This window comes from Orycteropus afer, unplaced genomic scaffold, assembly GCF_000298275.1.
Source record: "Orycteropus afer afer isolate SDZICR_OR568_19922 unplaced genomic scaffold, OryAfe1.0 scaffold00082, whole genome shotgun sequence".
In the NCBI taxonomy this organism is placed as follows: Eukaryota; Metazoa; Chordata; class Mammalia; order Tubulidentata; family Orycteropodidae; genus Orycteropus; species Orycteropus afer.
The window spans coordinates 10,380,235-10,403,128 of record NW_006921669.1 but is presented as its reverse complement, the minus strand read 5'-3'; the positions used below and the strand labels follow the sequence as shown (position 1 = coordinate 10,403,128).

The window sequence follows — 22,894 nt, the reverse complement described above, 5'->3', positions numbered from 1 at the left end:
GATGTTTTCGGTTGCCTCATGTGGTTGTGAGAGCTGGACAATGAATAAGGAAGACTGAAGAAGAGTTGATGCTTTTGAGTTGTGGTGTTCGTGAAGAATACTGAAAGTACCATGGACTACCAGAAGGATGAACACATCTTTTCTGGATGAAGTGCAGCCAAATACTCCTTGGAAGCAAGAATGGCCAGACTTCATCTCACCTACTTTGGTCATATTGTCAGAAGGGACCATTCTCTAGAGAAGTATATCATGCTTGGTAAAGTAGAGGGTCAGTGAAAAAGGGGAAGGCCCTCAATGAGATGGACTGACACAGTGGCTGCAATGATAGGCTCAGGTATAGCAAGCATTGTGAGGCTGGTGCAGGACTGGGCAGTGTTTTGTTCTGTTGTGTATAGTGTCGCTATGAGTTGGAGCTGACTCAATGGCACCTAACAACAACAATTTGTGTCACCTCTGTTTTCATGATTTGACTTTAATAAAGCAACATGTATATAGTACTTCCCATGAGTCAAGCACTATTCTAAGCAATGTGTGTGTGTTTGTGTGTATACATATTCATTTAATTCTCATGATAACATCATGAGGCCAGCACTGTTATTATTCCCATTTTATAAATGAGAAAACTAAGGCACAGAGAGGCTTGATTGGGAGAGGAAAAATAGCAAGCTGACCTTTTTTTCCCTCTATGAGAACTTTCACATTTTGTTTCTGGACAACATTACTCTTCACCATAGATTAAAGCAGCCCTTCAGTTCTGGTTGAGCATCAGGCAGATTGAGGTCCCTGGGTGGTTCGTAAACCAGCAGAAAGAAGGGGAAACATGCCTTATCTCAGTTACATATTTTGAAATGTAGTTTTAATCCCAGAGACACTCTGGGATTTCACATGGGCTCACATCACCGTGAAACTTTGGGCAGATTAATTAGCATCTCAGCCTCAACTCTGTCATCTGTTAGACAGACATGACAGTAGTAGAACCTCCTAGTGTTGGTAGGAGGTTGAACCATGTTTCTGCATATAACATACACTGAGCAGCACCCAGCCAGAGAAGGTACTATGGAGGTTTAGGTTAGTTGTAAGTTTCAATGGGCTCTTGGCACTTGGTATCACTGGCTCCTTTGTGTCTCCTTCAGTTAGAGACAAATACCCTCAGGGACTAGGATGCACCATCCATTGCACTCAGGGTTCTGTTTTCCAGACAGTTTTCTGGTCTTGGTGGCCCTGGAGTTTTGCATGTTTAGAGAAGACTTGTTACAGGTACGAAAAGGAGACGAGACCTTGTCAGAGTGGTAGCTTTGAAATTCGTTTAGAGTCAGATGCTTCTCCATGGGAAGGCCCTTGCTTCCCTTGGCATTCTTTGTTGATAACCCCCATGGGCTGCACACCCCTGTGCCAACCTTGGAAACTTAGACGGGGATGAGTTAGTAACTTGTTTGCCATGAATTAAAAACTATTTCCAAGTTCTCGCTTGCTCCCCATTGGTACTGTTGACATTTGGGGCTGGGTAATTCTCATTGTGGGGGCCACTCCTGGGCATTGTAGGGTGTTTAGTAGCATCCTTCTCTTCCTTCCAGATGCCAGTAGCACTTCTCCCCAATTGTGACAACCAGAAATGTGACCAAACATTGCCAAATGGGCCCTGGGTGGTGGTGGTGGCGGTGGGGTAGGGAGAATTATCCCTGGTGGGGAACCACTGTCCAGGAAGCTAGGATTGCCTCAGAGACCCTCCCTTTTCCTGATACTGACAAGGAAAATGTAATTGGTTGAGAGTCCTCACAAGTTTCCTTCTGCTTATGTGATGAGAAGAGGTAAAGGCACCACAGTACACATTTCCTAAAGTAGGGTGGGTGGAACTGTGAATGGAAGCTCTGGTTATCACCACTCTCTTGGGGAAACTTTAATTTTCCCATAGCATCTCCCTCCACAGAGTGGTACCCTGGGTAGTACTGTACGTGACGTTAACTTAGGCTCTTCAGCTGGTTCTTGTCATTCATGGACCTGAGGAGCCCACAGCTGCATGAGGCCTCACCCCATCACCTCTTCTAAGTCAGGTTTTCACCTGTCCAGTACCCTAGATCATTACCCTGCAGGTGATATGTCAAAAGAGACTTTTGCTGGACCACGACAGGGATGACAGTTTCTATCAAACATGTCATGCTCCTCACATGCGGAGCTTGAGGATGGGGGTAGGGATTGAATGGGATTGTGAAGCTAGAGTTGGACAGATCAACACAGCCCTTAGCTCATGTGCTGAATCTAAATGACACCAGCAACATGGATGCTATTTCCTGGGCCTTTGTTTAAGAGAATAATAGTCTTGGTGCCACATGTTCTTGGCGGTATTCAGTTTATGGCTTTTGTTGTGTAATACATTGTGTTTCCAAGCACCCACTGTTGTTTTTGTCTCTGAGAAAAAACAATCTAAACCTTGGCTACACCTAGCATTTCCTTGTACAATGCTGTCCTGCTCAGAGTGAATGTATTTCCCCACTCAGGCAGAAACGAGCTATCAGGGGGTCTTCTCTTACAGAAGGGCTGAGTCACTAGGCCCTCCACCCAGGCTGCTTCTGGACCCCCTGGAAGCTTCATGGTGGGGGAGCCCTGGACCAGGCTGCCAAGTGGCTCTGGACCCCTGTGTGATGAATCTGGCTACTCCCAGCACAGCACGGCTGCCAGTGGCCTCCTCAGACTGCATTGTCCTGGCTCTGGGTGCTGGCGGACGAGCTCAGAGGGAAGCTGCATCCCAGAATCCATCCATGGTAGCCCTGGGAGGAAAGCACCTGTTGTTTTGACAACACTTTTTGAAAGAACTGCTCAGAGAGCATTTCAAAGGCCTTTATCCAGGAGACTGCTTGTATACAGAGCTCAGGAGTGGGCCTCACTCTGCTAAGGCAGCCATGCCATGCAGCATGCTGAAATTCACTCAAACCCTCTTAGAGATGGAAGCTTGCAGGGTGTGTTAGACTGGGTTCTCTAGAGAAACAAAAAACAGTAAAGCTTATATATATGTATATAGAAAGAGAAATTTATCTTAGGAAAATGGCTCACACACTTATAGAAGCTGGCAAGTCCAAAGTTCCTGGATCAAATGTTAAGCTGGAGGCTTTTCCTGGCTCTTGCAACCACAGGGGCTGAGGAGCTCAAGGCTGGCAGGCAGTATACCGGCTGTTGACTCCAACGAATGACAAATCCAAGATCTCCAGGCCGAATGGTGGGCTGTTCACTCACGGACAGTTGTAGGCAGCACAACGGAATCCCGATCCACAGAAGAATGTCTCTCTCCCCAGGATGTCCTTGGATATACTGGAAGCAGGCCACACCCTAGAGAAACTCCCTTTCAACAGATTGGCCACTCAGAACATAGCCATCTGATCCCATCATGGGAACAACCACACCACAACAGCTCAAACCACACAGATTTGTGGTTCAGCCAAGTTGACACACAGCTCCAGCTATCACACAGGGTCTAACTGGTATCAAGAAAAAAGGAATTTAAGACTGGGAATAAAATAGCTGGGAACATGTTGCAGGGGTCAGGCTTCATGGCAGGCGCATACGCAAACACCCTCCATCACAGAGCGCAGTGTGTGTGACGGTAGCAGATACCTAGTAACTAAACAGCGGGGATTTTAAAAATCTCATGAATGCGGGGACTTTAAAAAATCCAAACCAAATCCATGCTGTCAAGTGGATTCCAAGTCATGGTGTTCCCACGTCTGTCAGAGTAGAACTGCCCCACAGTGCTTTGCTGGCTGTCATCTTTACAGAGGCAGATTGCAAAGGCTTTCTTCATGGCATCACTGGGGGAGTTTGAACCACCAACCTTTAGGTTAGTAGGTGAGTGTAAACTGTTTGAAGCACACAGAAACCTTGGGGAGGCTTTAAGGTTGGGAACAAACTGCTATTGCCGCAGCCCTTCCTCATCTGCAGAGGCCCTGCCAAGTGTCACTTGCGCAGCCTTTCGGCATGAAGGCTCTGACTCCGGGCAAGTGCTATGGTGGAAGGAGCTGTCCTATCCCTACCTGCACACACGGCTGCTCTCTGCCTTTTGCTGAACAGCCGTTATGAGACTGCGGCTTCTGCAGTCTTAATCCAACTAATGATTTGGGATTGGCCTGCTTACACTGTAGCAAACTTTGGTACCACTTATTGTTAAAATATATAATACTGTAATTTAAGATTATTTTATCAGCAGTAAAGGGCTTTGTAATTCATTTTAAAAGTTGTAATGGTCTCGAGCATCTTCCGTGTATTTTAATAATACAGCATTTTATGGCTGGCTGTAAAACTTCAGATTACGGTTTTTGCAATTGTGCAATTCTATTTTATCACTTAATAATTGTTCAAATGAAGGAGAGTGTAAAGTTCCTGGAAACCAATTTAGTGACTTCAGAAAATAGCATTTATCAAAATCTACTGCACACCTTTAATAAACCCAGATTTCACCTTCTCAACAAAGGCAGGTCATGGGATCTGTTTTTCCCAACTACAGCATAGCCAAGGAGCCCTGGTGATGCAGTGGTAAAAGTGTTTGGTGGCTAACCCAACGGTTGGTGGTTCAAACCCACCAGCAACTCTGCAGGAGAAAGGTGAGGCACTCTGCTTCTGTAAAGATTTACAGCGTTGGGAACCCTACGGAGCAGTTCTACTCTGTCCTGTAGGGTCGCTGTGAGTCAGAACCAACTTGATGTCAGGGGACAATGTAGCCAGATACCCTCAAATCAGGCACACAGAGTATGGTATCTGAGTTGTAATTTTTCTCCCTTTTCCCCCTCCTGTCCTGTAGCTAGGTAAGCACTTTTGTCAAGTACAGAGTGGACATAACTAGACCAGAAGAGGGAGTAAACTTGGCTCTTTTCTGAATAAGCTTCTTCAGTTTATAGATGGTCCCATGTTCATACAGCCTTAATCCTAGCTTCTAACTCTAATAAAGTCTCTTCATAACACCTCCAAATAATGCACACTTCAACATACTGTGAAGTAAGGGACAAATGGGGAGCCTTACGTTATAATTTAATTGTATACTGTCACTATGGGTAATAAAAGTGTTAGCATATAACACTGGGAGAAGGCACTATCTCAGGTTATCATTGGAAATGCTGTTCATATTATCATATCATATTCATGGTATTTACCAGGGGTGTGTTGTCAGACCTACAGTAGATAAGAGAAGTGGCCTTAGGCCAGGTACACAGACATGGTTCCTGTGCAGCAATGGAGCACAGCCTGGGAAGTGCAGTCCCAGGCCCCTCAGGTGCAATGAGATTGCAGTGAGATCCCCAGATGAAGTGATGTAGCAGTGAGATCCCTGGGTGAGGTGACATTGTAGTGAGATCCCTGGAGAAGGTGATGTTGTAGTGGGATGCTCAGGGGAGGTGGTACTGCAGTGAAATCTCTTGTGGGGGGTTGGATATTGCAGTGAGATCCCTGGGGAAGGTGACATTGGAGATCCCTGGGTGAGGTGACGTTGCAGTGAGATCCCTGGGGAAGGTGACGTTGTAGTGGGATCCTCAGGGGAGGTGGTCCTGCAGTGAGATCCTTAGTGGAGATGACATTGCAGTGACTTCCTAGGATGAGGCGAGATTCTGGGGCAGGACAGCTGTGGTCCTGGGCTCTGTGGCTGGTCCACAGTCAGAGGTGCCTGTGTAGCTGGGCTCCGTCCTCTCTGTGGCACAGCCCCTGGGCCAGAGTTTCACAGCCCATTACTACTCTGCACTGTAAAAAGTGGCACTCCACATGTGAATGGCCCAAGACTGACTCTGAACCCCACCTGGTGAGGAAGCTGAGGAGAGGTCACAGGAGCAGCCAGGACCCCTCTGTGTCATCCCCCCGCAGGATAATGGGCCTCCTTTTCTCCGTCTCTCATTCAGTTCTCTAGTTGTCTTGCCCTTCTTTGTTGGCTTGGCTGCAGGGTATTTTGGGTTGCAATTGGATGTTGCGTTTGAACAACTTAGGGCTGCCCTTGCCTGTCATTGGTATCTTTGGGCAGGTCATGGTCATCTCAGCAATGATGTCATAGCTGGGTACTGCTTAGGGACAAGCATTGCCTCTATTCTTGAACTGGGATCTCTACCTAACAGAGAGCACGTGGCACCTCCTGTTATAAGGGAGAAGGGACAAGAGGAGGAGTGTCCGTGCTTAGTTATTCTGAGGTCCTCTGGAGAGTGCATCCCTGGGTAGTGCAAATGGTTAACACTCTGTGCTGCTGTATGAAAGGTTGAAGGTTTGAGTCCATCCAGAGATGTCTCACAAGAAACACATGGTGATGTACCTGTGTGAAATCAGCCATTGAAACCCTCTGGAGTACAACTCCACTCTGACACCCATGGGGTCATTGTAGGTTGGAGTAGACTTGATAACTGGCTTGTTTTTTCAATGGAGAAAGGAGGCAGCACCAAGGACCTCTGGTGTCAGGTGGTTCAAGCATTAGGCTGCTGACCAAAATGTTAGTGGGTTGAATCCACCAGCCACCCCACAAAAGAATGATGAGGCAGTCTGCTTCTGTAAGGATGGACAGCCTTGGATTTACTACAGGGCAGTTGTACTCTGTCCGGTAGGATCACTATGAGTTGGAATCTGCTTGATGGCAGTGGGTTTGGTTTCTTGGTTTTGGAAGCAGCACCATCATTTACTTCACTCCAAACCAAACTCATTTTATGACGATAGAACTTAAACAAAATACAGTGTTGATTGTGCCAGTGGCTGCCAAGGATCATGGAAACAGTAGACAGGCCAACAGTGAGATGGTTAGTTCTCAAAGTGGCTTTTTCAAGAAAAGGAGTTTGCCAAGCTTTAGAGGAAAATATACTGAAGGGCCAGGTCTCTTGTTGTGATGAAAATCACACTCTGCACTAAGACAGAGGGTAGTTCAATCTCTTCAGCCCTTGGATGGGGCAGTTGTACTCTGTCTTATATGGTCACTTTGAGTCGGAATCTACTCAAAGGAAGGGGAGATTCCTTCCTTCGGTTATGGGAATATTGGGCAATTACTTCCATAGTGACACTGTCTCAGAAACCCAAGGAGGGGTCGCTATGAGTCAGATTCAATTCGACGACAGTATTATTACAGAAGGGATGTAATAATTGAACCAATGAAAATCTGGGCCCCCAGCATAGTAGCTATTGTTATTATTCTATCCTGGGTGGTCTGTGCTGGTGCTGAGCGAGGAGGAGCCTGTGTGAGGGGGCATTCGGTGCCCTTCACCCCAAAATTCATCTGGGAATGAACTTGGGTGTCATACGGGGTGTGCTACCCTACACACATAGGTCTTTTGTGCACCATTTTTTTTTAATGGCCACCGATTTATGATGCCTCCTCTAAAGCTTTTTTCTCACCTTAGTTATGTTGCGTGACAAAGAATCTACAGGTGGACAGCTTTAAAGAACAGGAACATACTCTCTTATGGTTTTGGAGTCTAGCAGTCTAAACCAGGGCATCTGCTGGAGGGAGGGTCCTTCCTTCTCAGTTGCCCCAGGCGTTCCTTAGCTTATAGACAGTTCTTCACATGGCCCCTTCCCCCTGTGTGTGTCTGTCTCTCTTTCCTATTTTTATGAGACACCACTCGGAAGGGATTAGATTTAGGATAGAGCTCTGGTAACATAGTGCCTAAGGCACTTGACGGCTAACCAGAAGCCTGGCGGTTCAAACCCACCAGCCACTCCTCGAAAGGAAGATGGGGCAATCTACTTCAGTAGTAATACTGCCTTGAAAACCCAAGGAGGGGTCGCTGGGACTCGAGGACACATAACAACAACTACTACTCTAGTATGGCCTCATTAACACAACAAAAGAAAGCTCTTATTTCCAGGCAGGGTCACCTTCACAAGTACAGGGATTTCAACACACATCTTTAGATATAATTTAATCCATAACAACCGCTTTTCTCAAAAAATTGAAACAACTTATGGATGATGTAGGAAAACAAGGTCCACTTCTGTGCTAGGCCCCGCACTGTGCTAGGTTCAGGGGGCAGAGAGGCCAGTGTGGCCAGCCTTTCAGAGGGACAGTAATTCAGCAGTTGAACAACTGCTTAACCGAATTGCTAGGTAATACATATGCTTAATAAAAAGGAAGTGGACATCTGCCCCATCTTGGCCATAAATATCCTCTCTTCTTCTGGGTAACCTATGACAATACCTCTGAGCACACTCAGATACCACACCATGAATAAATCCAATTTCTTATATCCCCTACTGGCCTTTCATCCTTAGGATTTCTAACCAACCATGTCTCCCCTGAATAATAGGCTCTGCCTTGGGCTTGAACTGTGAGCCCAGGTGGGTGGAGGAACACTGCTCTGGTTCTTTAGGGGGGTGAAGTGCTTCCCTCCGCTTCGTCCCTTACATCTAAGACCGAGAAGGAGTTACATCATGGACGGGGACGTCTAGAGAGGAAGCTCAAGATGGTGGGGACTGAGTAGACATTGCAGGAGGGACCTCAGACTGGCAGCCTCTGCCCGCCCCTCAGCTGTAGTGACCTCAGGTATGACATGACAGGAATTCACCTTTAGGGCTCTAGTGGAGCAGAAACTTTCCATCCGTGGGCTGCCTGGCTTGATCTGGGACATGACGCTACATGCATGTACACACACAAATTGTTCCGGTTTGGCAGGACCCTTGGTGCTTTGTCCTCAGCAGGCCCTTGTCAGCAACTCGTCTGACTCCAAGCTGCCTGTGACATCTCTGTTTGATGCTATCTGTGTGACCCTAGGCTTTTTACCACACCTCTTGGAGCCTTCCTCAGCTGCCAGCAGGGTAGTGAGCTCTGTCTGAGCTGATCGAAGGCGTGTGTATGAGAACGTGTACAGTACCTGGCACGGAGTCAAGAAGATGCCTGGGTGTTGAAGTCAGAAACACTGGGTTCAAATCCGAGCACAGCCACTTCAAGCTGTGGAAATGGACAAGCCACACCCTCTCAGAACCCTACTTCCTGATCTGGATGATAGCGCCCCCTCAGAGAATCACTGTGAGCATTTAGTGACGTTCAGGATAGGAAATCTGAGCGTGATACCCTCATCAATGAAGGCTGCCCTTCATAGGAATCGTCACATCATCATCATGACAGCCCTGCTTGGTTTTCCTATATTCTCCGGAATCGTTCCCTGTGTCTACTGAAAACTCATCTTTTTCAAAGTTTTTAAATGTTTGCCTTCACCTTGTGTTTGCAGCACCTGGAGTGCTCCATCTTCTGAGCTGGAGGATGAACAAAAGCCTGAGTCTGTTATGTCTCCAACCAAGGCTTTTAATACCAAACCTCAGTTACCGCCATAAGTCACAGAGCCATCACAGAGCTGCCCTCAGCTGCACACCAACGTGAGGGAGGATGAGCGGCTTAATAAATAGTACATGCGGGTGATGGGGATGCGTGTCTGCTGACACAGGCTTCCTGAGCTCCTCTGCGGGCCCCGTGGTGCGTCTGCCCTCCTGTTGCTCTTGCACCCACAGACACTCGCCTCCCTTTCTACCATTTTGGTGGAATGTCTGCTCCACAGACACCATCCCCACCCCCCGACCCAAACCCAAATGTCTTTCACACATTGTTTGACATAATCTTATTGTTAATTGGGCATCATTTTCCAAAACACAACTCATCATTGCTTCTTACCTGAAAATTTTACCAGTCAAGCAAGTTAACCACAAATGAAAACATAGTTCTCTGGCATATTTCACTACCCATGTTTGCCCCAATTGGAGGGAAAGCCAGCTAGATGGAAGGTGATTCTGCGAAGTTATGCAAAGCGCCGCCTGAGTGCCATGTTCATCTCCATGTTGTAGACGTTGTCTGCCTGGTGCTCCCTGCTGTCCTGCCATTAGTGTTAAATTACAAGTACAGTGCTTCAGGCATCCTTTTTATGGCGCGCCAGAGACTGACAGGGAAGCCCGAGGGACTGCTTAGCTAATGGAAGTGTCTGTTGATACATCTTACTGGACTGTATCTCTTTCATTGTGTTCATTTTTAAATCCAAAGAATCACACAGGATCATGAGCGCGTTACATCCAGTATTAATGTTCATAAGCCAAAACTAGCCTGAGGTGTTTGCATTCTCCTACCCCTGCCCCTAACCCATGTGACACAATGGTTAACATGCTCGGCTGCCACTCAAAAGGTCAGCCATTTGAACCACCAGCCACTCAGTGGGAGAAAGATGGGGCAGTCTGCTTCCACAAAGATTTACTGCCTTTGAAACCCTATGGGGCAGTTCTCCTCTGTCCTATAGGTCGCTGTAAATTGGAATCAACTCAGGGGCAATGGGTTTTGGTTGGACGCTAACTCAAGAAAAGCCAGAATAAGAGCTGCAGTTGAAGTGGGTAAGAGTGCATAAGAAAATATCCACATCAACTTGGATTTTAGAAGGACTTCCACCTGTTGTTGTTGTTGTTATGTGCCGTCGAGTCAGCCCTGACTCATAGCGACCCCTCCTTGGGTTTCCGAGGCAGTATCACTACGGAAGTAGGATTGCCCAACACCTAGAGTATTGCAAATGTGTTTTGTAAGTCTGTGAAGTAGACAGTAAACCCTGAAAAAGCCAACCCATTGTCATGGAGTCAATCCCAACTCTTAATGAGCCTATAGACAAGAGGAATTGTCTCATAGGATTTCTAAGGCTGTAATCCTTTATGGAAGCATCTTTCTCCCACAGAATGGCTGGTGGGTTTGAACTGCTGACCTTTTGGTTGTCAGCCATATGCCTTAACCACTGCACCAGCAGAGCTCCATGAAGTAGATAGTAGGGTAGAGGTTATGCAGCTGCTATTGTAGTTAGGGCCCACCAGTCAGCCCCCAACTCACGCCGATCCCATGTGCTACAGACAGAACTGCTCCATGGGGTTTTCTCGGCTGTAATCTTTACAGAAGCAGTTTGCCATGCCTTTTTCCATGCAGCTGCAGGGCGGGTTTGCTTAGGTTAACAGCCAATCGCAAACCGCAAAAAGCTGACACTAAGAACCTGACTGCTAACCGGAAGGCTGGAGGTTCAAACCCACCAGCCACTCCTTGGAAAGAAGGTTGGGCAATCTACTTCCATAGTGATACCGCCTTGGAAACCCAAGGCTCGACAGCAGTGTGAGTGAGTGAGTGAGAACTTCCTAAGGCGCTCTGGTGGCACAGTGGGTAAGGCATTTGGTTGCTTACCAGAAGGTCGGTGGTTCAAACCCACCAGCTGCTCCACAGGAGGAAGATGAGGCAATCTGCTTCCATGAAGATTTACAGCCTTGGAAACCCAATGGGGATTGCTGTAAGTCAGAATTGACTTGATGACAGTGAGTTTGTTTGGTTTGGTTAGGAACTTCCTAATCCTTACCAACCAAGGCAGTACCAGAACAAGTTTAAATGATAGTCAAAACTCTCTTCTTACTGGCCCTTCTTTAACCAGCTTACCAGACAGGCCTGTCTCTATTCCCCTGTAAACATTTATGCCCACCACACTCTCCAAGCCAGTGGACTACTGTCTCTGCTCACCTTGCCCATCCACTCTCACCAGTGGAGACAGAGGTTTACCAGGAATCAATGAATTTGTTCTCAAACTTCCTTATGTTGATTATATTTGTTATTTTGCTTACATCATTTAATTAAACATTACATGAGTGGTAAAATATGAGCACAAAAGAAAGCAGAGTTCTTTCAGTACAAGCTACTTTGAATACATTGGTGAAGGTGTGAGGCAGGTTCCTAAAGATTATTAGATGTGAGTGAGACAGCTTTAAGAGACTGAGAAGAGTTATACAAATGGGTGAGATTCTACACTCAGACTCCTCTGCAGATGTCTCAGATCTCACTGCTGCTTTAAAGAAATGGGGAGACTGCAAATTGTAGACTACGAACTATCCAAAAAACACCAAAACCAAACCCACTGCCATCAAGTCAATTCTGACCCATAGCAACCCTAAAGAACAGAATAGAACTATCCCACAGGGTTTCCAAGGCTATAAATCTTTACTGAAGCAGACTGCCTCATCTTTCTCCTACAGAGAGGCTGGTGGGTTCATGTGGTTATGCAAAACATAAGATAGGGAACTCCAATCAGCAGACACAAAAAAGGCAGGCAGCCTTGGGCATGTATTCAAAAATCAGTAAATGAATGACATTTCGATTTTAAATTAAAATGAAATGTTTGATACAAATGTGTCTTTTAAAACAATTCTCTATTTTAACTTAATTTCTCAATTGGCCAATCACCTACAAGGCCCAGGTCCCAGTCCCGTCGGGTGAAGGTTTGAGGCCTTGGTGGTTCAGTGATAGAATTCTGGCCTTTCACGCAAGAGGCCTGCATTAAACTCCCGGCCAGCACACCTCCTATGCAGCCTCCACCTTCTGGGAGCAGAGTCCTGTGGATGCTGCCATTCTGAACAGGCTACAGCAGAGCTGCCAGACTGAGAGAGAGTGGGAAGAAGGGTCTAGTGGTCTGCTTCTGAAAATCAGGCAGTGAAAACCCTGTGGATCACAACTGTCCGACATGCAGCCGATCGTGGGGATGGTGCGGGACCGGGCAGTGTTTCATTCTGTTGTGCGTGGGGTTGCTATTAGTTAGGGGCCAGCTGGACAGCAGCTAACCCCACCACCACCTCTAGGCTTGGCCCCAAGTTCAACATCAGTTCCACAGTTTAATTCTGAATGCCTCACAGGTGCCAAGAATCCAAAACCTGCTATAGGTTCTAGAGCATGTCCCACGTCAGTCTCGCAGCTGAGACCTTCCCCTCTCTCCCCGTTCTTCCCTTAACCTGGCTTCATTTCAGATCATCACACGGGCATTTTGGGATGCCTCGTCTCAACAGGGCCCAACTGAGGTCTGAGTTGAGGCCTCTCTGGCCAAGGAGGCAGGACTTGAGCCCCTCGGGGTCCTTTCCTTTCACCTATTTGATGCCCACGACCCACCCTGCTCACACTCACTACGCTTGGCACCAGTGGGTCTTCTGTCTGAGTGAAGCGTGCTTACGAGGCCTCCTTAGAACTTAAAGTAATGAAGATCCTTCGGCCAAGCTTCAGGCAACACAGACACAGTGTTTTCAGGAGGAAATAAGTGTAGGAGTCAAGACAGGCTTGGTGGTAGCAAAGCTGCCTACCCCTTCTTGGAAGGACGTTTGCCTCATCGCCCAAGCTCTGCTCACAGGCCCACACCCCCTCCCTAGCCTATACCAAGGTCCAGGAGACCCTGGCAGAAACAGGCTTGGAGGAATTCCTGATGGGTGCAGGCTCTGGAAAACAAATGCCTGTGCTCAAGGACTCCCAGGGCCCTTATTTATGTGTCCACTTGTTTTATGCAGTTGACTTGAGTGAGGATCATTCAGTCCAGCGGTTACAAGTCCTTGTTACCAAGTTTGCAGGAAAAGCAAATCACCAGGAAGGTGAGTTTCAAAATAGATAGTTGCAGGGATTTGAGAAAAGGCTGGCCAAATGCTGTGACCAGACTAGCAATAAAACCTTCCCAGTTCTTCTGAAGCCAACAGGCTGAATCGGAAAAGCTGAGGAGATGATTTGGCACTAGGCAGACCACAGCCACTTAGCCAGGCTTCACCCACAGGTAGCATCTTTTTTCTGTCTTTTCCACATGAGAAATTAATTTGGGCAAATGCATATCAAGTATGGAACCAAAGTGTCACATGGGAGGTAGAACCACTTGCTGTTGGATAAACTCAGATCCATGGTGACCTATGTGGTAAGAGCACAACTGTGCTCCACAGGGTTTTCAATGGGTGATTTTTCAGAAGTAAGTTGCCATGTCTTTCTTCCAAGGCATCTCTGGGTGGACTTAGCTCCAACCTTTATGTTAGCAGCCAAGTTGGCCACTGTTTGTGACACAGGGACTCCATGCAGTAGGTACCATCCATAAACATCTATTAAAATAAAATGTGAAAGAGTCAAATGCTGAAGGAGATTACTTTGCTCAGTTATCCTTCGGAATTAGAGCCACAGCCTCCTTCTTGTGTTAAACTCCCGGCCAGCACACCTCCTATTGCAGCTACCACCTTCTGGTGGCGGAGTCTTGTGGATGCTGTCATTCTGAACAGGCTGCGACAGAGCTTTCAGAGTAAGACAGTGGGAAGGAAGGCCTGGTGCTCTGCTTCTGAAAACCAGGCAGTGAGAACCCTGTGGGAAATTGTAAGATGCATAGGGTCTGAATAAGAAATGGCTTTGGATTTGGGGCTTTCATTTCTGGACTGTCTCAGGAAGAACTCCAGCAATGGTTCTTCCTAGCAAAGGTCCAACTTGTGCTGCAGGAGAGACTTGTGTGCATATAAACCAGTATTGACAGGGGAGATAGATGTGGCTGTGTATTTAGTGAGGGCTAGAGAACAAAGTTGATTGTGTTTTACAGTCTGTGTATTTCTCTGTTTATTGCTTGTATTCCATCATTAAGCAAACAGGTTCCTAATATAGCAAATCTCTAATCAGTAAAGCAAGGGAGAAAAGAACCAGAAGCATTAATTACGACTATTTGGCTACAGCCTGGACAGTCTGTTGCTATTGGATTGGACAACTTCCTCCGGTTTCATGTTCTGGAGACAGAGCAGGAATGGCCTTTTCTTATGCATGGAAGAGACTAGAGAAATGGTGCATGCCCCACTGGCTGACAGCTGCCTGAAAACCTGAGCTTAAACACTGGCCCCCATACGGCCCTGGAGTCGTGGGGTAGCAAAGGCCAGGCTCCGAGTGGGCGCCTTTTAAGTCTCCATTTCCATAAACAGAGCAAGTGTGGGACTCAAGAGCCTGACCCGTCCTCCAGGCTTGGGGAGAGCCTGCTGTGAGCAGGACCCATGTGTGGACGCCATGGCCGAGGAGTGGGTTTTGCAGAGGACTCCCGGTTCTGTGCGTGTCTGTGTGTTTGGTACGGAACAGCCTTTGGCACAAGGCAGGTTTTCCAAATGCTAATCACCGGGCTAAAGAGCAGGAGCGGCTTCCGTCTGACTCCAGGTAGCAGAGGTTAACAGCATTTAATGCATTTATTAACCCTGTGGTGCCAGGTACTAGCATGGTCTGGCCCCGCAATTACAGCCCTGTGGAAATTCTATTACTCAACGTGCCCAGACTTCCAGATTACTACCAGTGACAAATTTTATAATATGAGAGTGACAGTGGTGGAGGGATAAGGCTTACCAAATGCCTAAAGAAAAGGTTTCTCTTGGTTTTCTGGAAGCATGGGAGGGCTGTTGGTTTGGGGTCTGGCTTCTTCAGTACCCTTTTCATCCTCCTATTCTCAGAAACAGGCCCTAAACCCTGCAGTGTTGGGCTAGGCTGTTGCTGGGAAGCCAGGCAGCTTCTCCCACATCTAACTCTAAATTAGCTGTTATGCAACCCTTGTTGATAAAAGCAATTAAATAATTCCTTTTACAGTGTACTGTAAGAGTGGTTAAAATTGACTTTTAGAAAAATGAAATATATTCTCTCTCCTCTTTTTATCTCTTTCTTTTAAAGAGACACCATCTTTTAAAACCACGCTGGAAGGTTTGGCGTTGGGACAGACATTGGTAGCCAAGCTCTGTGCTGGGTACCTGCGTATCCCATTCGCAGGGTTGACCAGGCTCACAGTCAGGAGCCTGAATACCCTGCCAGCACTGTCATTATTCCAAACACCCTGTTTCACCACTTTACAACTCAGATAAAATGTGCTTCTCCAGTTTCTGACTTAACTGACACCTTCCAAGGTCCCAGCTTAGAAGTTTGATTTTATTTTGTCTTTTTCTGGAAACTTCCCAATTTTCATTTACTGAGGCAATGCTTAAAGTACCTAAGTATTCTTTGCAATACTTAAAAAGGGGAGAGCCCTGTAATTTAATGTTTGTGTTTCTCATACATCACTGGCAAGATAGTGATAGCTTGATGATGTTTTCTAAAACGCTCAGGATAAAAGCCTTCAAAATGTGGAAATGAGCCCTGATAGTGCAGTGGTTAAGCGCTTGGCTGTTAACTGAAAGGTCAGCTTTCCAAGCCACCAGCCACTCCATGGGAAAAAGATAAGGCAATCTGCTTCCTTAAAGATGACAGCATTGGAAACCCTATGGAGCAGTTTTACACTGTCCTATAGGGTGGTTGGGCATTCCTACTTCCGTAGTGATACTGCCTCGGAAACCCAAGGAGGGGTCGCTATGAGTCGGGGTCGACTCGATGGCAAACAACAACAACAACAACAACATAGGGTCGTTAAGGAGCTCTGGTGGCGTAGTGCCTAAGGCATTTGATTGCTAACCAGAAGGCTTGCAGTTCAAACCCACCAGCCACTCCTTGGAAGGAAGGTTGGGGAATCTACTTCCATAGGGCTACCACCTCAGAAACCCAAGGAGGGGTCACTATGAGTCAGGTCCGACTCCATGGCAGTGAGTTTGGTTTTTAATAGGGTCATTAAAGGAGCTCTGGTGGTGTAGTTCCTAAGGCATTTGACTGCTAACCAGAAGGTTGGTGGTTCAAACCCACCAGCCACTCCACAGAAGGAAGACTGGGCAGTCTACTTCTGTAAAGATTTACTGCCTCAGAAACCCAAAGGGAGTCACTATGAGTTGGAATCAACTTGTTGGCAGTGAGTTTAGTTTTAGTCATTAAGAGGTGGAATTGACTTAACAGCAGTGGATTTCTTCCCCCCCACACACACACACAAATCAGGCTCCAAAAATGAGCTTTTAGAGCCAGATTTCCTTAAGTGGGCACTACCTCTGCTTAGGTAGATTTCAGACCCTCACTGGTCCCTGGGTGTTTCACATTATGTGAAGGATTGCATAAGCAATCCTGGGATGGCACAAGCAGTTAATGCACTTGGCTACTGAAAGGCTGATAGTTCAGTTCTACCCAGAGGGACCGCAGAAGAAAGGCCTGGCAATCTTCTTCCAAAAGATCACAGCCATTGGAAACCCAGTGGAATAAACACAAGAGGTCCTCATGAGCTAGAATCAACTCAGCAGAAACAGGTTTGTTTATAGGCTTGATAAACATACAACCAGCCGGGTGTGTGCCAGTCTCTGCCTTTCCATCTGCAGCTTGTGCACCATTGGAGCCTGGAGCCCAGTGTGAGCATGGCGTGCTCTGTCGTAGTTCAGCCTAGGCAGCTGACCCACTCAGGCCCTCATCTCGTAACATGTACCATGGCTTTGTGTGCACACCCTTGATGGTGTTACCCACATGCTACCCCCACTCCAGTAGCCAGTAACATCCACCCCTTCACTTTCTAATCAGTCTCATGGACCTCACTGTGGTCTGGGCCCAGGTGAGGGGGGACTCTGCAGCTGCATAGGTTAGGGCTCTGCAGTCATGGGGATTTCCTAGGCACCCAGAGCTCCCTGCAGCAGATGTTGTGACACACTGTGTCAGCAAAGTGTTTAAAGGCCTCTGTGTGTGGCCTGCTAAGGCTCTGCAGTGCTAAGTGCTGCTGTGGCTTCGGGAAGGTGTGCAACAGGAGAGAAGGTATGTTCTACAGAGCACATGTAGGGACCTGGATGCACAGTATTGCTTTTACCCAGAAGTTCACCCACTTACACCACCCAGAATGGTCCTCAGGGCCAAGGTGAGCTCAGTGGTTGCTGCCTCCAGCTTTAGTCAAGGACAAGTGACACAATGGTCAACTACAGCTTTTCTAACCATTGCTACTTTGAGTGGAAGAGCATACATGTCTACCAGGTTGCATGTTTACCAGTCCTGTATATAGTGTGAAAACTCCAGTGACCAGAAAGGGCCAGGAATCTACTTAGGCAGATAGAGAGTCCACTGAAGAAAACCTGTTAAGACAGAGGCATTTTTGAGGCTGGTATGAACACCCCTTTAGCAGTCATTTAATAATGGTGGACACACATGCTAGTGCTTCAACAGATTCCAGAGCTCCAGTGGCACAGTGGTTAAGTGCTCAGCTGCTAACTGAAAGGTCAATGATTCAAACCCACCAGATGCTTCAGGAGACAAAGATGGGGCAGTTGCTTTTATAAAGGTTTCAGCCTAGGAAACCCTATGGCGCAGTTCTACTCTGTCCTGTAGGGTCCTATGAGTTGGAATTGACTTGATGGCAATGGATGCATGTGCAACAGGTTCCTGATATGACAAAGATGTGTAGGTGGTGAGGACTGTCGAGTTAGTATCCTGGTATGACCAAGGTGGGTAGCTAGTGAGTATGGCAGACTCGGTATACAAGACCAGAGTGCCATGTGCCAGTGCCAATCATATGGAACAGAGCTGGGAGATAGGCCTGCCTGGCCCTGAGAGCTCTTGTAGGCCACTGCGTCTGAGACATGGAGGTGCAATGTGGCTGTGGCCACACCATGAAGTCATACCGCATCCCCTTCTAGAAGCCATGCTCCCCTCTCTGCATAATTTAGTGGACTTATTAGTTATTCAAAGGCCTTAAGCAAGGGTTTATGTCTTCTGCAGATTATGGCCTAGAAAAGAAAAGGCAGAATGGGATGTTTTAGGGCCATTTTGGTAACTGGGCACAATTCCAATCTTGAAGAGAAATAAAACATGTAAAGTTCCACACATTCTCTGTAGGTAACAATGCAATGGACCCGATTTGCTATTAATATAGATTAAAAGTAGACTTTTGAGTAAGGTTCAATTCCTCTTCCAATTTCCCTTCTGATCTTCTTATCCATAACATTTAGTGACCTTTTAACAGCCCGAGGATGCTTTACCGTGTCTTATTCCTGATGCCTGTTTTAAAGGTTTCCATTTCATATTCACAGCTGGCATATGCAAATATAGGTAAAGATTATGATGCCTCCCAAGTTGCATTATGGTCAATAAATTACTCCTTGGGTGAACATGCTGTCATTTCAGCCGAGCATGTCTTCAACTAGCAGCAAAAAAAGTCTTCTTACAACAGGCAGCTGGCCGGTGTCCTTGACACAGAGCAGGATGCCCAGGTACTCCTTGATTCAGGTGTGATGCTTAACCAGGGTCACCCTGCTGGTCTCTCTGTCTGACAGTGCCCACCCAAGGGCTCCCATCTCGGGGCTTGTCAAGGGGTTCTTTGCATGGATTTTGGGAAGGGTGGGGCATGAAGAGTCGAACACCCCATGATTGCCTGAGAGAAGGCCCTTGATGCTGGAAAACACATATCTTCATTCAACCATGAAGAAACTTGGACTGTATTCTGGCTCTACAATTGCTTGGTGACCTTGGCTATGTCACTTAACTTCTATTTGTTTCCTTTGTAAAATAAGAAGGTTGCACTGGTTCAGGAGTCTTCAGAAGTGTTTTCATTGTAGTTTTTTTTCTTCACCTAAAAGGAGCAGAAGTCTGGTGTTATTTCTCTTGAGGGGAAATAGGACTGATCCACAGATTGTCCCCTCACAACTACCCTGGAAGCAGTTTCTGATTTGCTGGGTTGGAGATCTGCAATGCCCACACGATTCCTCAAGAGTACTGCAGGACCGAGCAGTGTTTTGTTCTATCATACATAGGGTTGCTCTGAGTCTGGACCAAGTAGATGGCACCTAACAACAACAATAGGGAGCTCTGGTAGCATAGTGCCTAAGGCACTTGACTGCTCACCAGAAGGCTGGTGGTTCAAACCCACCAGCCACTCCTCGGAAGGAAGGTTGGGCAATCCTACTTCCGTAGTGATACTGCCTCAGAAACCCAAGGAGGGGTCGCTATGAGACGGGGCCGACTCAATGGCAAAACAACAACAACAATAACCATATATCTGAATGAGTCCCTATGCCTTAGTTTCCAAACAGTGAATGGTTTACCTCCCTAGAGAGGAGACCCCTAAGCCCAGAAACCATGTCTCTTTGTTCATCACTGCATTCTCAGTATGGGAAAATAATAGGCACTTAGTAAGTGTTTGTTGAATGAAACAATGAATCAACCAATGAACAAGCTAATTAACTTCAGAAAGACCTATCTCTGTATTACTAATAAGTGGGGATTTTTACTGCAACATTTTCCTAGAAGGAGATAATTCTCAAAAATGAACATTCAGAAATATAAATAAGTGATCATTTTAAAAAAAAAAAACTTTTCTGGGAGGGGACCTGTGGGCTCAGGACCATGGTCACAAGGAACATCAAGCCTAATCGGTGAGTAGCAACTAGGGTCTTAAAAGCTTGCAAGCAGCCATCTAGATGCAATGATGGGTCTCTCCTCATCCAGAATAAAGAAGAATGAAGAAAACCAAAGATGCGTGGAAATAAGTAGTCCAAGAGACTAGTGGGCCATGCAAACCTCAGCCTGTATGACCATGAGACCAGAAGAACTAGATGGTGCCTGGCTACCACTGTCAAACACTTTTAAAAGGGATCAGTGCAGGAGATCCTAGATAGAGTGGGAGAACAATGTAGAACAAAACTCAAAATCATTAAAAAAAAAAAAAAAAGAGTAGGTTTGCTAGTCTGTTAGAGTGTGGTGACATCCCTGAGACTATGTGGTCTCTAGTTACCCTTCAGGTCTGGAACTGAACTCACTCCTGTGGCTTCCAGCCAAACAAAAGACAGGCATATAGGATGAACATTTGCGTCAAGTAGATACACTTCTTAGAATGATCAATCGTGGGGGAACAGAAGGGCAGTATTTGCACATGGAAATAGCTCAGGGGGGAAGAATACATAGGAAAGAAGGACACAGGGAAGAGGTAACTACAGGGAGGAAGTGAGAAGAGAGCCGTTACTTTGTGGGGAATTGTAGTCAATGCATGAATCAAAATGTGAATGGAAAATGAATTTGCTCTGTAAACTTTCAAACCCCCCCCCAAAAAAAAAAACCTTTCTCTTTAGTAACCTAGTCCTGCTGCCCCTGGGGTAGCCACTAGCCTTGAAATGGGGCTGGTCTACCTGACTGTGATGGACTATGGCAAACACATTTTTATTTTGAGGACTTAATATTAAAAAAGAATGTGAGTTAGTGCATTAATAAATTTTATATTGATTGCATGTTGAAATTATAACATATTAGGAGCTCTGGTAGCATAGTGCCTAAGGCATTTGACTGTGACTGCTAACCAGAAGGCTGGTAGTTCAAACCCACCAGCCACTCCTTGGAAGGAAGATTGGGCAATCTACTTCCATAGTGATACCATCTTGGAAACCCAAGGAGAGGTTGCTATGAGTCAGATTCGACTCAATGGCAGTGAGTTTGGGTTTTTTTGGGTTTTTTTAGGTTAAATAAAATTTATTGTTAAAAATTAACTTTACCTGTTGTCTCTTGACTTACATGGCTACTAGAAATTTCACCTTATTATGGGGTTATAGTTGTGACTCACATCTCTCCTTTGGATAGAGCTGCTCTCACAGTTGATTAATGGGTCATCATTAATTCCCCTTCTACTTTATACTCATGAGGTTTTGGTCTTCCTTTTTGTCTCTCCTCAGGCACAGAAGCTGAAATCCAATGTCTCGGGCAGCACACACCTCTGTCTTTCTGATGTAAGTTATGTTTCTTTCTGGGTCTCCCCGCATTTACAAAGACAGCCTTTGTGCCACTGGGGCATGGCATAAAGGGCTCAGAGAAATTAGGTTTTAGGTTCAGAAAGAAGCTGCACCATTCCACTTATCTGTCAGTCCCTCTGCCCCTTAAGCAAGGTTCAGACTTCAGAGCACAGAGCCACAGTCAGAACCAAGTGTGGAACCAGCACCTTCACCTCTGAGCTGGCCCAGCACTAATGCCATGGTGGCAATGCCATGGACTCTGCTCACAGTCACCAATACAGAGAAGATAACCAACCCACCACTCTCATTGTCAACCCACATGTCCTCTAGCCACAGTCCCTTTGACTCTCTCTCTACAGCCACTCAGAGGTAGACGGGGCAGGTCAGATTCCTCTCCCTTATTTACAGGTGAGGAGATGGACCATTCTGTTGTGTGATGGTTGATTGTGTGACGATGAGACCCTAGGTGACTGAGATGGGAATAAGGAGAGAGAAGTCTTCCCAGGAAGAACAGCTGTGCTTGCTGTGACTCTGGGAACCTGGCTCAAGGCTTTGTCTTTCCCACTGATGAGCAGAGAGAACTCCTTGCCCTCTCTGACTCCTAGGGTTGAGCTGGTGGATGGAGGGAAAGGTTACTGCCTGTCCAGCTCTGATGCAGTTAGAGACACATCTTGGCATGAGCCATGGCTTGACTCGACAGGTTTTCTGAGAGGACATTCCCTGCCCTTCTTCCCTGATGAGGGGAGACAAGGAGCATTCCTCCTCAGTCAGTGGTGCCCAGAGGAAAAGTGCTCCATTTACACAGCTACTGGGGAGTCTCCAGAGTGATGGTGGAAATGGCAAGAATACCTGAGCTCAAATCTCTTCCCCCAAATGGATTTTAATAACCCACAATGGAAGAGCATGAAGCATTGGCCAGTTTATCAAAATTACCCAGTTCTCACCCACGTTCATGGTCCCTTCCCATAAAAACTACAAGTGAGTGAATTGGAGATTCAGTGGGAAAAATCCTAGGCGCTATAGCTAGTTGGGAATGGGGATGGAGAGGGGGTAAGAGTGTGGTTGCAATGCACTGTGGTAAAATAAATGCATGCAGTGAGTGATAATGAAAATGTTCTTTCTTACAGCGTGATTACGAAAAGGATGGTCTCGCTGGTGCTTCTAGCCACATAACCACAAAATCAATGGCTGCTCCTCCCAGCTGCAGTCTGAGTCCACTGCTGGTTCTGGTGGTAACAGCTCTGTCCACCCTATTGTCTTTATCTTTGGCAGAGATATCGTAGCTGCACTTCCAAGACAACATGGACATGTAAAAAGACAAAACCAAGTTATCTGTTTCCTGTCCTCTTGTATATCTGAAATTCCAGTTTTAGGAGCTCAGTTGAGACACTGCTAAAATGGTTTCCTCCAACTGGAATTTTTTTTTTTTTTTTTTTTAAGAAAGCTTCTTGTGATACTTAGGGGCTTCTGTGGAATATTCGATGCAGTGCTACATCCTAAATGCAGAAGGCTTTGGGCCATGCTGTATTCTAAAGGGACAGTGTGTAAACTGGGTGGT

General features: G+C 46.5%; 1 protein-coding gene across 1 annotated transcript in view; it reads left to right on the top strand.

Moving 5' to 3' along the window:
- Positions 1–22,619, top strand: part of GFRA1 (GDNF family receptor alpha 1) — a 265,032-nt gene extending 242,413 nt beyond the window's left edge. The window contains exons 9-10 of the mRNA XM_007941595.2: positions 21,280–21,333; positions 22,464–22,619. Of these exons, the coding sequence (XP_007939786.1) occupies positions 21,280–21,333; positions 22,464–22,619 (210 nt within the window). The remainder of the gene's footprint in view (positions 1–21,279; positions 21,334–22,463) is intronic.
- Positions 22,620–22,894: the final 275 nt, after the last annotated feature.